We start from the raw sequence: 14,720 nt of genomic DNA, 5'->3' as shown, positions 1-14,720 counted from the left end.
GTCTCTCCATCACTAGTTATCACCCACGGAGACAGGCCTTGACCCAAGTCCTAGCAAGACAGGCATACCCAAATTAAGCAGGCTTTGGGGTTCATCAGACCTGGTTCAGACATCAACTAGTTACATGATCTGGGGCAAATTTAACCTCTTGGCCTTTGTTTCCTCATCTGTGAAATGGGGAATGATAACAGCTGTGAGGACTAAATGAGATAATGGATGTAAGTGGCCCAACATGGTGCTTGCAGTCTTGAGAAGTTCCCACAAAGAACCCTGTGGTAGCAGCTTCACAAGACAAGCTGAGCACCTCAGAGCTCTAGGTAACAGATGGGAACTTCCAACATCTAGGGCACAATTATACAGATGTTTATGCCTCAGATCGGAGATGCTCAATAGGGTGGCCTGGGGGAAGGAATGCAGAAAGCTCACAATTATCAACCTGCCTTCTTATCCTTTTCTCCCTCCATCTCTTATTCACAGCAATCTTCCTGATTTGCAAGGTAATAAATATGGCTCAGTCTCATTACCTTAGCAACATACCCCACACACTATTTGAAATTCTAGGACCAGGGACCAAGGAAAATTTATTTCTCTCTGTTGTCTGATCTAAATTCTCTCTCTTTCCTTTCTTAGAGCATCTAGCATGGAGAAAACTAGTCAAATAACTGGAAAACTTATTTTGGAGAAAGGGGAGGGGAGACAAGGAATTTATGTTCTTAAGGGTAGGGAGGGACCAAGTCGTCTTCCTTTCATTTGGGAGCATTTGCAGCCTTACATATACCAATGCTTAAAATTATTAATCAGACACTGACTTGCTTCTTTGCTTGTTTATTATCTCCTCAGAATTCAAAAGCACAGAATCATTAGTCCTAGGAAAGCAGCTGTGACTTTCTATTCCATCCAAACCACCTGGAAATAACATCATATCCTACAGGAACTTAGGATATATCCTGCAAAACTTTTCCAGGATATCATGAATACTGACTTGAAAATAAAGCATTCAGAAGCACATTACTTTCAAAGTTTAAAGCAGAAATTATGGAAGTTTAAAGCCCACCCATGAGAAGGTTTTTTCCAGTGTAACAGCTTACACACAAACACATATACACAATTCCAGGCTAAAATGTTTGGTCTGTAATCGAGGCAGTTAAAGTACTAAGGTATTCCTCCCTAGATTTAAGCTTGTCAATAAATATATGAAGTATTTCTTACCTCCTTTTCATTTACCACTTACATTCACACTCTGTGTCCAGACATATACATGCATGTATATACAGACCATTAAGTAAGCAAACAGGTCAAACTGATCAAGTTTAATGATTCTGTGGTTATCGTTATTACCACTTGAATGCATCACTTCTGTTCCATTAAGTCTGCTCACTTTAGATAGTGTGGATCACCTAGCCTCCCAATCAGATTATTTAATCACCCCCAAACCCTCACAATACAGATCACTATGATGAAGAACAGAAAGATACATATTAGACTGTGGCAGAGCACTGGTCTTTAGGATCCAAAGATCTCTACAACCAGCAAGAGCAGATGGGGGAAAGCAAAGAACAAGGAAATGATACTATTTGAATCCAACTTCTCTGAGTCCCTCCATTAGTAGTAACACAGGTGAGGAAGATGAATTTTAGGGACTGAAACCCTATTACTTCCCTAAGTGAGCGGGAAAAGGACCCTGGTGACAGTAATGCACGAACACGCTGGCTGCAGGGACATGGAGGTTTAGCCAAAAGGCTATCCATATGTAGCAAGTACCCCCAGCCCTGTTCGGCTGAATTTCTACCACTTGCCTGTGAGGGTCACAGCATCTTTCTGGAATCCTCTACAGCACAACTAGTTGGGGGGTGGGTGGTGTAAATCTCAGAGCTAATTCTTTGTATCCAGGCAGGATCAGCGCTTCCTGATCAGACCCCTCTCTTTAAGAAGGTAGAATTTTTTCCTTAATGGGACTTCAACATTGAGGGATAGACAGCAAAGTCACTCACTCACAATCTCAAGCCAACGATGTACAGCAGGTTAAGGCAGGGAGGGACAAGTGTGAAAGGTCTAGAAGCCTATCCAGGCCAAAAGCAGGTCACTCAAGTAATTCCTAAGAACCAGCTGGTGTGCAGGGATTTCTCCAGGATGGCCACAAGTGGTGGGGTTTGTCCAGACGTTAGGTCGTACCCTGCCCTAAGTATTTCAAGTTTCCCAGCTTCACAATGAACTCCCCAAGTTCACTATCCCTGGGCCCTTTGGAATCTGTCACTATTTCAAACTTCCTGGTCCCTCTCCAGCCTGCATTTATGTCCCCAGAGAATTGGGGCAGCAGTGGGCCAGACTCAAGATTGTGATGAAATGGAGTAAATAGTGGGTCCTTGTGTGTGTTTAGAAATTAACTGAACTCTCTTTGGAGTCATAGGTACTCCTAGCTCTGCACTAGGAGTATGATATTAAAACCAAAAAAAAAAAAAAAAAAAAAACCACCTTATTTTAAAAGACACTCACTTCCCCAACTTTTGCACCTCTCAATCCTAACCTCTCCCCACTCCTCCCTTCATGCACAGGCCACCAGAAGATGCTGTCCCAACACTTTCAGTATCTTTGGGGCCCAAGGATAAAATGGCATTAATGGCACTTGACAGAGATCCCATCCCACACTGAGGACTCCTCCCAGGTCAATACAGTGAAGAAATAAGATGGTGACATAAGAGAAGAGGCGGTAGAAACCAAAGCCTGTCCCTTCTCACAGAAGAGGCACAGAAATCGGAGGAGTGAAAATGGCATCATCTCTTGCCAGAGGGCCACCAACCACCACCGGCTGGGAGCCGCATGATCGCTTGCTTCTCCTCTGGACTGAAGTGCAAGATGGTCAGGATGGCAGTGAGCGTCTGCTGGCGGCCCAGGGTGTCTGGCAAGGTCAGGAAGCGATAGATGATGTTCTTGAGGTACTCGAGGTTGGCTCCCTCCCGACTCTGGTCCCTGATGTTCTTTGCGATGTGGCTCTGCAGGGCTCCCACCTCCTCCCGATGCCGCTCCCCCTCCTCCAGCAACCGGTCCTGCAGCCGATGCACTTCCACCTCCAGCCGGTGCTTCTGCTTTCTCAGCGACGTGATCTCCACCTCCTTGCGGGCCAGCTGCTCGGCATACAGGAAGAAAGTGGGCTCGCTGGCCGCAGCGAGTTGCAGGGCTTGGGTCAGGCTGTCCGGGGTGGAGGTGTCCGCCTGGTCCCCGGGGCCCGCGCCACCCACAGGGCTTCTGCGCCCCGGCAGCCCGGAGGACAAGGCCACGGATCGCAGCTGCTCCAGCTCCAGGTCCTTCTCGGCCAGCACGGCCAGCGCCCGGTCCCGCTGCTTGTGCAGCTCCTCCTCCAGCTTCAGCGTGCGGTCCCGGAAGTCCAGCTGGCTCCGCTCCAGCTCCTGCCGGTGGCCGTGCTGCAGCCGGGCCATCTCCTGCTTCCAGCCCTCAGCCTCCTGCTGGTGCTGGTGCTCCAGCTCCTCACAGGACAGCCGCAGTGAGATGTACTTCTCCTTCAGCTCGGCCAGCTGCTCCCGGGCTTCCTCCAGCTCCTTGCCCAGGTTCCCGTCTTTGACGTTCTTGCTCTTGAGGACCACCTGGGCCCGCATCTTGTACCTCTCAAATTCCTCCTTCAGCTGTTTCAGCTCCTGCTGGTAGTAGAGCGCCATGGCCTTCTCCCCATCAGCAGCCTCGGAGCTGGGCATTATCTCCAGGTCGCAGAGCTTCTCCACGTCCAGGGTCACCTGGCTCTTCCTGGCCGCCACCTGCAGCAGCCTCTTCAGCTTCTCCATCTTGTCCTTCAGGACGTTGACATCCAGACTGGACTCATCTCCATGGCTGTCCAGAGGAGACCGGCTGGAGGCTGCTAGCGCCAGGGTCTTGTTCTCCAGGTCCAGCTGCAGAATGCGCTCCTTCAGCTTCTGGATGGCCAGCTGGTCCTTCTGCTTGGCCTTCTCGTAGGTGCCCAGCAGTTCCGACACCTGGGATATTTGATTCTCCAGGGCCGCCACCCTCTGCTCTTCCAACTGCGACTGCTGACGCAGCTGATCCTCAGCGAGGGCTGTCTGAAAAAACAAGGGAACAGGTGGAGATGCATCCAGAAAAGGCACAAGGTCGGAGGGCCAACTTTGAGGAAGCAAGGGAGGGGGGACAAAAAGGTTATGGGATGGGGGTGGCCTGGAAAAATATGGGAACTGGGAATTTTTCTGAGTTTGGGTGCTTCAAGCTCCTGTAACCTGCTCTCAGACACACATTATACCCAATGATATTAAGACTCTTTGGAGATCTGCTACTGTTCTGCTTTAGCGTTTCTACTCTCTCTACCCATACACCAAGTTCACGTGTAAAGTGTGCTCTTCACCATATGACATTCTTTTCCTCTTCCAACATTCCTGGAAGTTCAGAATTGACTTGGATCTCTCCCCACGCTCAAAGGAGGCACTGGAAAATAGCCTAACTTTCCAGACAAGGCAAATATTGACTGCAAACAATACAAGAAGTGATTTCTTCTGTGAAAATTCCCTTTGTCCCCTTCAGCCACCCTACCTACAGGCATCCACTGCTCCCCCTAGACAGGCATATTGCTATAGGCATCCACTCCACCTTTCACTGCACGGCCACTGCTACACCGCTTCACAGCACAGCTGGACAGATACCATGCCCCGACGCTCAGATCTGCCTGGTCCAACTTCAGACTACACTCAGAAACTCCACATCCTGTTGGAAGCACACTCTGTGGATACTGTCAACACCACATAGAAAAGGATTTCTCAGGACCCACAAGTGAAACTTTTTGAAGAGCATCAAAAAATCAACAGTGCAGGCACTTAGTTCTAACTGTCAGAGGAGGAAAAAAACCTAGTATTTCCCCATATGTCACAAGTGTGTGTTGACTCGTGTCTGACTCTTTACTTCCTTATGGACTATAGCTTGCCAGGCTCCTCTGTCTATGCGGTTTTCCAGGCAAGAATACTGGAGTGGGTTGCAATTTCCTACTCCAGGGAATCTTCCTGACCCAGGGATTAAACCTATATCTCCAGAATCTCTTCCATTGGCAGGTGGATTCTTTACCACTGAGCCACCTGGGAAGCCACTTTAAGTTAAATGACTCATGTTTGAAAGAGATGAAGATAATTACCTTCCTCATTTCCTGCTGCAACTGAGCCTGGAAATGGCTCTTAAGGCAGGCTGCCTCTTCTTGAAGCTCCTTCAGCCGGGGGTCAGGCTGATTCTTCTCATCTCGAAGAGCCTGAAGCTCACCTTTCAGCTCCTCCACCTCACGGGTCAGCTGCTTGGTCTGCAGTTCAAACCCTTCCATCTGACCGGCTGCATAGGCCCGCCCAGCCAGAGCTTCCCGGGTCTCTTCCAACCGAAGCTCCAAGTCCTGGCGCTGGGCCCTCTCCTCCTGCAGCAGTTTCTGGAGCTCACGCAGCATCAAGGCATGGTCACTCTGCTCTTGAGCGCGATCATGCTGCTGCGTGATAAGCCGGGCTTTGGTTTCTGCTATCTGTTCCTGCAACCCCTTCAGTTCTCCCTCCAGCCGGCCCCTATCCTCCTCTGCTTTTTTACTGGCATCCTCTAAGTCCTGCTTCATCTTCTTTTTGTCCGCCAGGTAAGAAGCTTCCATGCGGGACTTCTCCTGGGTGACTGTAGCCAAAGAGCTGGTCAAAGTAGCCAGCTGAGTCTTCAGCTGCTGCAGTCGTTTGTCCACCTCCCCACCCCCAGATGGGCCGTCCCCACTACTACTGCTAACGCCACTCTCTGACCCGCTGGCCTCTTCCAACTTTGGAGGTGGTGGTCCACGGGCCAGTCTGTCATCTTCTACCCCAAACTCACCCTTGGTGCTGGTGAGACTGGCCGCAGTATCCAGGCTGGCGGCGGTCCCTGTGCTATCCTCGCTGTGAGTGGAGCACCGGTCATCCACAGAGTCAGGAAAGGTGAGGCCTTGAGGCTGCACACCTGCGAGGCCCACATCCGCCTCGTGGGATACGGACAGTACCTTAATGCTGGCCTCCAGCGCCTCTTTCTCCTTCAGCAGACTTTTATAGGCACGGACTACATCCTTGAGACGTGTCTGGTACTGGAGGAGCTGCTTCTTCTGAGTCTCAATGGTCTCCAGCAGGTCCTTCTTGCTTGGGCCGCCCCCGAAATTCATTCCAACAAACTTCTCCATGAGGGTTCAGGACGGGTTGCTCCACGCCAGGGTTTGGACAGCCTGGGAGAGCGTCACGAAGATGCTAGCGGGGGTTGTATGCGACGGGGAGATAGCTGTCCCCCTCCGCCGCACATCCGCTCCAAGCAGCTGTTCGAGACCGGATGCAGGGCGGCGGGGCAGCCGGGCAGAAACGCTTGCCAGGTCCCAGGCAGGAGGGCGGGGGCGGGTCCTATCCTAGAGGCGGGGCGACGCTGGCACGAGAGAAGCACACTGCCAGGGCTCTCCCGCACTGTCCTAGAAGCCGCTCCGCGCTCCCCGCTCACCCAACCACAGCAGCACCGGCCGGAACCCGGCGCACAACAGGCCAAAGATTTAAGATGAGCGTAGCTCCATCCAGACTTCCTAACTCTAGCGGCTGGACAACGGCGCTTCCGGGTCTGCTGGAAGTGACGAGAGCGCGACGTATTAGGCCCCGCCCCCAGTGGGCGCAAGGTGGGCGGAGCTACCTCAGCAGGCCGGTGTGAAGAGAACCAAGCAGAGCTGAGAACTGGTCACTCACCGGCGGAGCGCCGGTTCTTCTCCACCACAGCAGAGCAAGCAGAGTCAAGTACACCGGAGTCATTTTGGTTTGGTGAAGGCCCCTGATCTTGCCCTAGCGCTAAGATTAGCGAGGGACGGGGGCGACATCGCAATGAGTCCTTACCAAAGACTCGAGTGAAGGACAGGCCCCACTGTTTGGGTGCTCAGTACCGTTGTCCTTAAAGAGGAACAGTTAAGACTACCATTTAGACCACAAAGATGACAACCCTTTCTAGGACAATATTTGACACCTAGACTGTGTATAATATAATCATTATTACACCTTTCCTGAGTTCTGCTGGGTTCATTTAACAAATATATATAAATAAATATATATAGGCATCATGTCCATTCTAAGTGCCACCTATATTTCAGAAGCTTCACAGGAGTTTTGCTATTTAGTGTTTATAATTATTCTGCTGAGCATCATTAGCACTATTTTACAGATAGTGCAACATGAGGCACAGAGAAGTTAATACACCAAGGTCACATAGCCTTGGGTTTAGAATCCCACGTAGATCAGCCCGACTCTCAACATACCAAGTACTATGCCAGGTGATCACCAGGAAGGGACAAGTTCTTACCCTCAAGGAGCCCACATCTAGAGAAGCAGCAGCCGTGCAAACACAAGTATATTCAAAGTGATACTGAAGTTAAGAGGAAGGAGCCCTGTCTAAGGAAGACAGCACAGGCTCTCAGGGGAAATGGTTGGAATTTGACGGATAAGTACTGATTATAGAATGTTGTAGAAAGAACATTCTATGCAGAGGGAAAACTTGCAAGGACTCTGGAGCATCAGAGAGTTTGTCTCACCTGGGAAGCATTGAGAATCTTTTCAAGGCAGTTGCTTAGAGTATGCAAAGGAGGTGGCAACAGATACTGCTGACACAATAGATAAGCGCCCAAATTAAGGTATTTGGATTTTACCTTTGGTTATAAGACACTAAAGGATTTCCATCACGAGAGTGGCATCAAGTCTTATATGATAAGGTGGAGATACCAAAGTGCAGAAGACCATTTTCAGTCATGGGGATCAGATGGTAGTGAAATAGAGCAATGATAACAGGGATGTAAGAGGCTAATTAAAAAGAATGAAATAATGCCATATGCAGCAACATGGATGGACCCAGAGTGTCATACTGAGTGAAGTAAGTCAGAGAAGGAGAAATATCGTATGGCATCCCTTATATGTGGAATCTAAAAAGAAATGATACAAATGAACTTCCTTACAAAATGGAAAACGACTCACAGATTTAGAGAATGAGCTTATAGTTGCCCAGAAGGGAAGGGATAGTTAGGGAGTTTGGAATGGACATGTACACACGGCGGCTGCTGCTGCTGTTGCTGTTTAGTCACTGAGTCTTTGCAACCTGATGGGACTGTAGCCCACCAGTTTCCTCTGTTCAAGGGATTTCCCAGACAAGAATACTGGAGTGGGTTGCTATCTCCTTCTCTAGAGGATCTTCCTAACCCAGGAGTCAAACCTCAGTCTCCTGCTTGGCAGGCAGATTCTTTACTAATAAGCCACCTGGGAAGTCCCTGTATTTAAAATGGATAACCAACAAGGACCTACTGTATAGCACATGGAACTCTGCTCAACATTATGTGACAGACTGGATGGGAGGGGGGTTGTGGAGAGAATGGTTCCATGTATATGTATGGCTGAGACCCTTCATTGTTCACCTCAAACTATCACAACACTGTTAAACGGCTATACCCCAACACAAAATTAAAAGTTCAAAATATAAAGATGTTAGGATGGAGGGAAAAAAAGGCTGAGAGAGCTAAGATAACTTGATCACCACTAATTGTGTTATTATATTAGAACTCTTTTAAATGTGTCCTTCGATCTTATAAAAGCCTTCTTAGGAATGTAAGCCTCTGAAGAATAAGAGTCATGTACTCACTCATACTTGACGCCCAAAGTCTGTTCTCTTTACAGAGTGATGATCAGACACTAGAAGTCTTTTGAAACCCAGTTTCTTGGTAGCCCAGATAACATCCAGCTGCATCATACAAAACATTCAGATGCATTATCATTTTAATATCATTTTAATCTTCACCATAACCTCATGAGACAATTTGGACAGATATCAGTCTCCTTTTGAAGATGAGAAAATGATAGGTTATGAGTATTATTGAAATCAAGCCCTCAAAAAAAGGGGGGGCAGAACTGGGATTTGAAATGAGTCCTGGAACAATGGCACCTAATGGGTACTCAATAGATATTTACTTAATGAGGGAAGGAAGGAACAAATGCTCTCTGATTCCCAGTTCACCTCACCGTGTCCACTGCACAAGCAATTGATCATAGAAGCCCGCTGAGAATCCAGAATAGGCAAACCGCCTGTCCTTGCGCCACTGATCAACCAGTCAGTCCATTCAACCAAGCCAGCATTTGTTTTGTATGTATTGGGTGCGGCACTGACCCAGTCTCTGTCATAAGAGAAATTTAAATTAATTCCTATCTTGCAATTACCCCCTCTGATGCTAAGATCAGTGGGGAAACAACTAGTGAAGCTCTTTGGCGAGAGCCTCCTCACAGAATAGCTGTGCATCAAAAATCCTGGTCCCCAGGTCTGTGGCAGAGTAAGGAAGGAGCTTCAGAAAGGCTGCCCGGTGCGACCTGAAAGGCGTTATTGCCAAGGCCTTTTAGGAGAAGGCGGAGTTCTACAGTATATAGGAGTAGGGTCTACGCTGCCCAAAACTGGGGATCTTCCAGTGGTTCTGCTGATTGCGGATTTCTGAAACTAGAGTATTAAGGAACCATGAAGCACATCTTCCTCCACCTGTGGCGTACTCCGCTCGAGAGTCTGCGGTCACTGAACCACCTGCTCCGTTCCAAGTCCCTCGCTGGGAGCTGAGAGGACAAAAGGAAAGAGGAAGATATTTGCACGGAATTTCCGCCCCCCTCCCCCGGGGGGTGATGCACACAGTCGAGGCTGCTGAGGTTACCAAGAGCTAAACCGGAGCCCAGTGTGCGTTGGACGCAACAAACCAAAGCCCGGCGACCGGCCACTGAAGATGGGGGTGGAGGTCCGTTACGGAGAGTCGTAGGCTTTTCTCGGCTTCGCTCGGGTTGCTGGTTCAGCTCCAAGGACCTGACAGGCGTGCTAGAAGCCTGGGGAGACCAAGGCCCTTTCCATCTTTGAAACTGGCGCGCTAGCCGTAAACGCGGTGAAGACTCGCTCAGCTTCAGTCTTCCGGAGCCAGGGCCTGGAGGCGGGGCTGAGGGGCGGGGCTGAGGTCTGGGGGCGGGGCTAGATCGGGGGCTGGCCCGAGGTGACGTAGGGCGGGCCGGGACGCGCGGAGGCGGCGGCGGCACCTCCTCCTCCTGCTGCTGCTGCTGCTGCTGCGCCCCATCCCCCAGGGGCCCGCCGGTTCCAGCCCGCACCCCGCGTCGGTGCCCGCGCCCCCTCCCCCGGCCCCGCCATGGGCCTCACCGTGTCCGCGCTCTTTTCGCGGATCTTCGGGAAGAAGCAGATGCGGATCCTCATGGGTGAGGCAGACCAAGCTCGCGGCCCGGACGCGAGCGCCGGCCCCTGCGCAGCCCTGCCGCCCCCGCGTCCCTCCAGCCCCCGCTCACCCGTGTCTCCGACCCCGAGTCACCCATGTCCTAACCCCTGGGGGGCACTGCCCGGGTGGATCGCGGTCTGCAGCACCGCCCCCGGGGCCTGACACCCGGAGCTGCGGGCCTGGGTGGGGTGAAGCTCCCTGCGCCCCAGCCCGGCTGGTAAGAAGGGAGGATTCCCCGCCCTTGGAGACGACTTTCAAAAGGAGCGCTCGGCCTTTCTCTTGCACCTCTTTCCCCTCAGTCCTCCGCCGCCCCTAGCCCGCTCTGGGGGCAGGAGTTGCCGCTCCCCACCCCGACAGCCCTCAAGGCCCCGAAGGTAGAGAACAGCGCGCACCTGGAGGCGCCCGGGCTCTCCGCCCCCGTCAGCATCGGCTGTCTTGGCCTCTCCCTTTCCCTGGGCTCTAGGGGGCTCCCTCGCTCTCATCTCCATCCCTGTGCCCCTCTCCGTTGCAGTTGGCTTGGATGCGGCTGGAAAGACCACAATCCTCTACAAGCTGAAGTTGGGGGAGATTGTCACCACCATTCCCACCATAGGTGAGTTCGGAGGCGAGGCCGGGAGGAGCGGGAGCGCGTTGGGGGCCCCTCCGAGGATCTGCTCCGTATTCTGCCCCAGGCCTTTATCTGCCGAGAACTGACTCTGACATAGGATCCTGCTACCTGAGAAGTGGGTCAGGGTATCTCTATGTGCGGGATGGATGTGACCTAGCGCCGCCCGGTCTGTGGACTGTCGGGCCTCTTGGGGTTCTTTTCCCTGGGGCCTCGATCGTTGCCTTCTGGTTTTGTGTCCCTCCTGAATCCACTTAGTGTTAATGAGTTCCTTCCTTTCAGTACTTTTGCCTCATATGTTGTACAATTATCTGCAGGCTTCAATGTGGAAACAGTGGAATACAAGAACATCTGTTTCACAGTCTGGGACGTGGGAGGCCAGGACAAGATTCGGCCTCTGTGGCGGCACTACTTCCAGAACACTCAGGTTGGGGCTACCCCACCCCCAGGAGAAGAGGTGTTAGGGTTAGGAGGCTGAGGTGTTGGCCCTGAGCCAGGAAAAAACCCTTACAGCCGCTCACCCTCATTTGTAGGCGAGCCTCTCCTCATCCTTGAGATTGCCCTTATACTTCTGAGACTTAGCCAGCCACCTTCTGCTTCTCCCTAGAAACAGAGTTCTGAATCCAAGCTGCCTGATTTAGAGCTCATCACGTCTTTCCCTGTTCCCTGCACATCTTTTTGCTAGACCGCTTGCCTGAGGGCAGAGGCTGCATCCGTTGCAGGGTGTCTCCAGTTTGTGCTAGAATGTCTGCAGATCGTTATGGAAGTTTACTAGATGAGCAGGCTTTCGACACAATTAAAGACGGGCAGAAGAGCAAAGGGTCCAGAGGAGGATGTGTGTGTCCCAGACTCCGGAGATAGCTCCTCCTTCCTGTCTTCCTTTGCACCCAGGGCCTCATCTTCGTGGTGGACAGTAATGACCGAGAGCGCGTCCAGGAATCTGCTGACGAACTCCAGAAGATGGTGAGCACCCAGAGCCCCGGGGAAGAGAAGTCTCTGCCCCGGTGTGAGACTCAGAAAGTGCCTCACGGGCCGCGAACGTGCCTTTCTCTTTGTGGGCACAGTTACTAGAAATAACTCCCCCTGTTTTGAATCGGGGTCAGGTAGAAAGTATAAGACTGACTTTTTCCTTGAATTTTCTCTCCTGTCTTCACAGCTGAGTCTGAGAAGTTAAGTGGGGAGGGGGGAGTTATACCAGGTGGAGGGAAGCATCCTCTTAAGTTCTTATTTAGCCATTTGGAAATGTCATTTTGACTAGGGCAAGTAGTCTAATTAGAAAAAGACGCTTGCTGGACTTAAGGCCAAAATGGCCTTAAGCAGTTGGTAACTGTCTTGTGTTCAGTAGATGACACAGTATTCTGTTTTTCCCACAAATATGCTAGAAAGTAGAAGGGGGGTGGGGGCTCCCATGCGCAGCTGCGTTCCACCCACCCCCTTCACCTCCCCCAGCTGCAGGAGGACGAACTGCGGGATGCGGTGCTGCTGGTGTTTGCCAACAAGCAGGACATGCCCAACGCCATGCCCGTGAGCGAGCTGACCGACAAGCTGGGGCTACAGCACTTGCGAAGCCGCACGGTGAGGGCCCGCCTGGCCCCAGGAAGCCCCAGGCCTGGCAGGAGACAAAGGCATCTCCTTTTTTTCCCTGCTGCTGACCTCTTTCTTTCCCCCTCCCCGCAGTGGTACGTCCAAGCCACCTGTGCCACCCAAGGCACAGGCTTGTACGACGGGCTGGACTGGCTGTCCCATGAGCTGTCGAAGCGCTAGCCAGCCAGGGGCCGGCCCCTGCTGCCCGGAAGCTCCCGCGTGCATCATCCCGGGAGGACCAGACTCCCGGACTCCTCAGGCAGTGCCCTTCCCTCCCAGCTCCTCCTCCCCCGCAGACACAGGCCACTGCTCCTGCCTGCATGTTCTCTCTCTTTTGGGAGCCTGGAGCCCCGCTCTCTGGGCATGGAGGGATCTGATCTCCTGCCCGCTGGGACCTGTGGAAAGGGTTTCCAGGGCCAAGGCCCCTTCTTCCAGAGGAGGAGCAGGGATCTGGGTTTAGTTTTTTTTCTTCCATTTCAGTTGTACCCTTTGGGCCAGGTGGGGAGGGGAGGTGAGGGCTCCGGGTGGTGCTATGATGCGGCACTGGATATTGAGTAATAAATTTGCTGTGGTTTGTACTCTGTGTTGTTTGTAGCCTGCAAGTGGGGGGCTGGGTTACTGGCTGCAAAGATAATATGGTCGTGGCAGGGGCAGGGCTCAAAGTTGCTAGGGCTTCCCTGGTGGCTCAGCGGTAAAGAATCCACCCGCCAACGCAGGAGACACAGGTTCAGTCCCTGGGTCGGGAAGATCCCCTGGAGGGAGGACATGGCAACCCACTCCAGTTTTCTGGCCTGTGAAATCCCGTGAACAGAGGAGTCTGGCGGGCTGCAGGCCATGGGGTCTCGAGAGTCAGACATGACTGAGAGACTAAATGGCAGCCATGACAAAGCAGCTAAGGCTGCCAAGCCAGCCCCTTACCCAAGCGCACACTCGACCTTACCCTCATCTAGCTCAGCTTCTCCCTCCTTACTCTCAAGACTAGAAGTATTTAGGGCCTCCAGTGGAGGAAATTCCATTCCTTCCCCAATTCCATGGGGCCTTTGCTGCTGGTAACAGGCTCTATCTTCATGGGTTGGTAAACCACCTGACTCCCATTTCCCATCCACCTCCCAGCTGCTTAGAGCAGTGCTTAATGATGACTATGCACATTGAAACTTGAGGCAGGGAGAATATTAAGAATAAGGGCCCTGAGGCACACTTCTGAAAATGATTCTTTAGAACTGGTCTGAGACCCAAGAATCTGCATCTCTAAAACTAGCCAGGTGATTCTGTCACTCACAGTCTATTGGCCTTATTTTATAAAACCTTGGTAGGGCTTCCTTGGTGGCTCAGATGGTAAAGAATCCACCTGCAATACGGGAGGCCTGGATTCGATCCCTGGGTTGGGAAGATCCCCTGGAGGAGGGCATGGCAACCCACTCCATTACTCTTGCCTGGAGGACCCCCATGAACAGAGGAGCCTGGCAGGCTACAGTCCATGGGTCACAAACAGTAGGACAGGACTGAGTCACTAAATGCAGGCAGGGTCTGGGGAGGGCTTCCCAGGTGGCACTAGTGGTAAAGAACCCACCCGCCAGTGCAGGAGATGTAAGAGACATGGATCCCATCCCTGGGACAGGAAGATCCCCTAGAGGAGGGCTTAGCAGCCCACTCCAGTATTCTTGCCTGGAGAATCACCATGGACAGAGGAGCCTGGTGGGCTATGGTCCATAGCATCGCAAAGAGTCAGTCAGGACTAAAGTGACTTAGCATGCACACAGGGCACGGGGATTATAGTCCCCTACTGTGCACCACTGCAGCCCTTTCTACCTGGGGAGATTCCACCTACAGGGAACAGGAAGATAACGTGTACAGGACCAAGTGTGTGGAGCATTCTCCAAGTGTGGTTCACTGCCTTTTTCCCTTTGCATGCCAGCAAAGCTCAGACCCACCATCACCACCACTGTTTCTTTTGACCTTTCTCCCTTCTTATTTCATGTTGTCGGTTTCTCCAGGTGCTGGACTTGTTTTCTCCAGGAGCTTTAGAGGCAGTGGGTTCTGGAGGCTCCTGATCAGCGGAGACTGGTGAGGGAAGGGCTGGTATCTTTAGGGGCGACCTGGCTGGCTGCCAGCAGCAGTGCCCTTGGGGACTGAGGAGGGTGCCCTGTGCCCATCCCATCCTGGGCCATTCTCCTTACCCTGCCCCCAAGCCAGCCCATTCTGATGAGCATGAGTAATCTGACCCTTGATGAGTATCTAGGGTTTCCTTACACTCGCTGAAAAGTATCTCCTGAGACCATT

General features: G+C 52.0%; 2 protein-coding genes and 1 long non-coding RNA gene across 3 annotated transcripts; 1 reads left to right on the top strand and 2 right to left on the bottom strand.

Annotated features, from left to right (window-relative positions):
- Positions 1–809: 809 nt before the first annotated feature.
- Positions 810–6,605, bottom strand: GCC1 (GRIP and coiled-coil domain containing 1). Its single transcript, XM_020914887.2, has 2 exons — positions 5,141–6,605; positions 810–4,067 (listed from the first exon to the last, which is right to left on the bottom strand). The coding sequence occupies exons 1-2, from the start codon at positions 6,173–6,175 to the stop codon at positions 2,772–2,774; spliced, it is 2,331 nt and encodes a 776-aa protein (XP_020770546.2). The 5' UTR covers positions 6,176–6,605; the 3' UTR covers positions 810–2,771.
- A 2,164-nt stretch (positions 6,606–8,769) lies between these two features.
- Positions 8,770–9,914, bottom strand: LOC139034725 (uncharacterized). The gene is made up of 2 exons (XR_011487233.1): positions 9,692–9,914; positions 8,770–9,596 (listed from the first exon to the last, which is right to left on the bottom strand). It is a non-coding gene; the product is annotated as an uncharacterized lncRNA (long non-coding RNA).
- Positions 9,915–10,073: 159 nt separating this feature from the next.
- ARF5 (ARF GTPase 5) lies at positions 10,074–13,018 on the top strand. The gene is made up of 6 exons (XM_020914888.2): positions 10,074–10,235; positions 10,764–10,844; positions 11,174–11,283; positions 11,748–11,819; positions 12,306–12,431; positions 12,534–13,018. The coding sequence occupies exons 1-6, from the start codon at positions 10,169–10,171 to the stop codon at positions 12,618–12,620; spliced, it is 543 nt and encodes a 180-aa protein (XP_020770547.1). The 5' UTR covers positions 10,074–10,168; the 3' UTR covers positions 12,621–13,018.
- Positions 13,019–14,720: the final 1,702 nt, after the last annotated feature.

This window comes from Odocoileus virginianus, chromosome 1 (assembly GCF_023699985.2).
Source record: "Odocoileus virginianus isolate 20LAN1187 ecotype Illinois chromosome 1, Ovbor_1.2, whole genome shotgun sequence".
Taxonomy (NCBI): domain Eukaryota; kingdom Metazoa; phylum Chordata; class Mammalia; order Artiodactyla; family Cervidae; genus Odocoileus; species Odocoileus virginianus.
The sequence above is the reverse complement of the archived record's forward strand: the minus strand, read 5'-3'. Positions and strand labels throughout refer to the sequence as shown.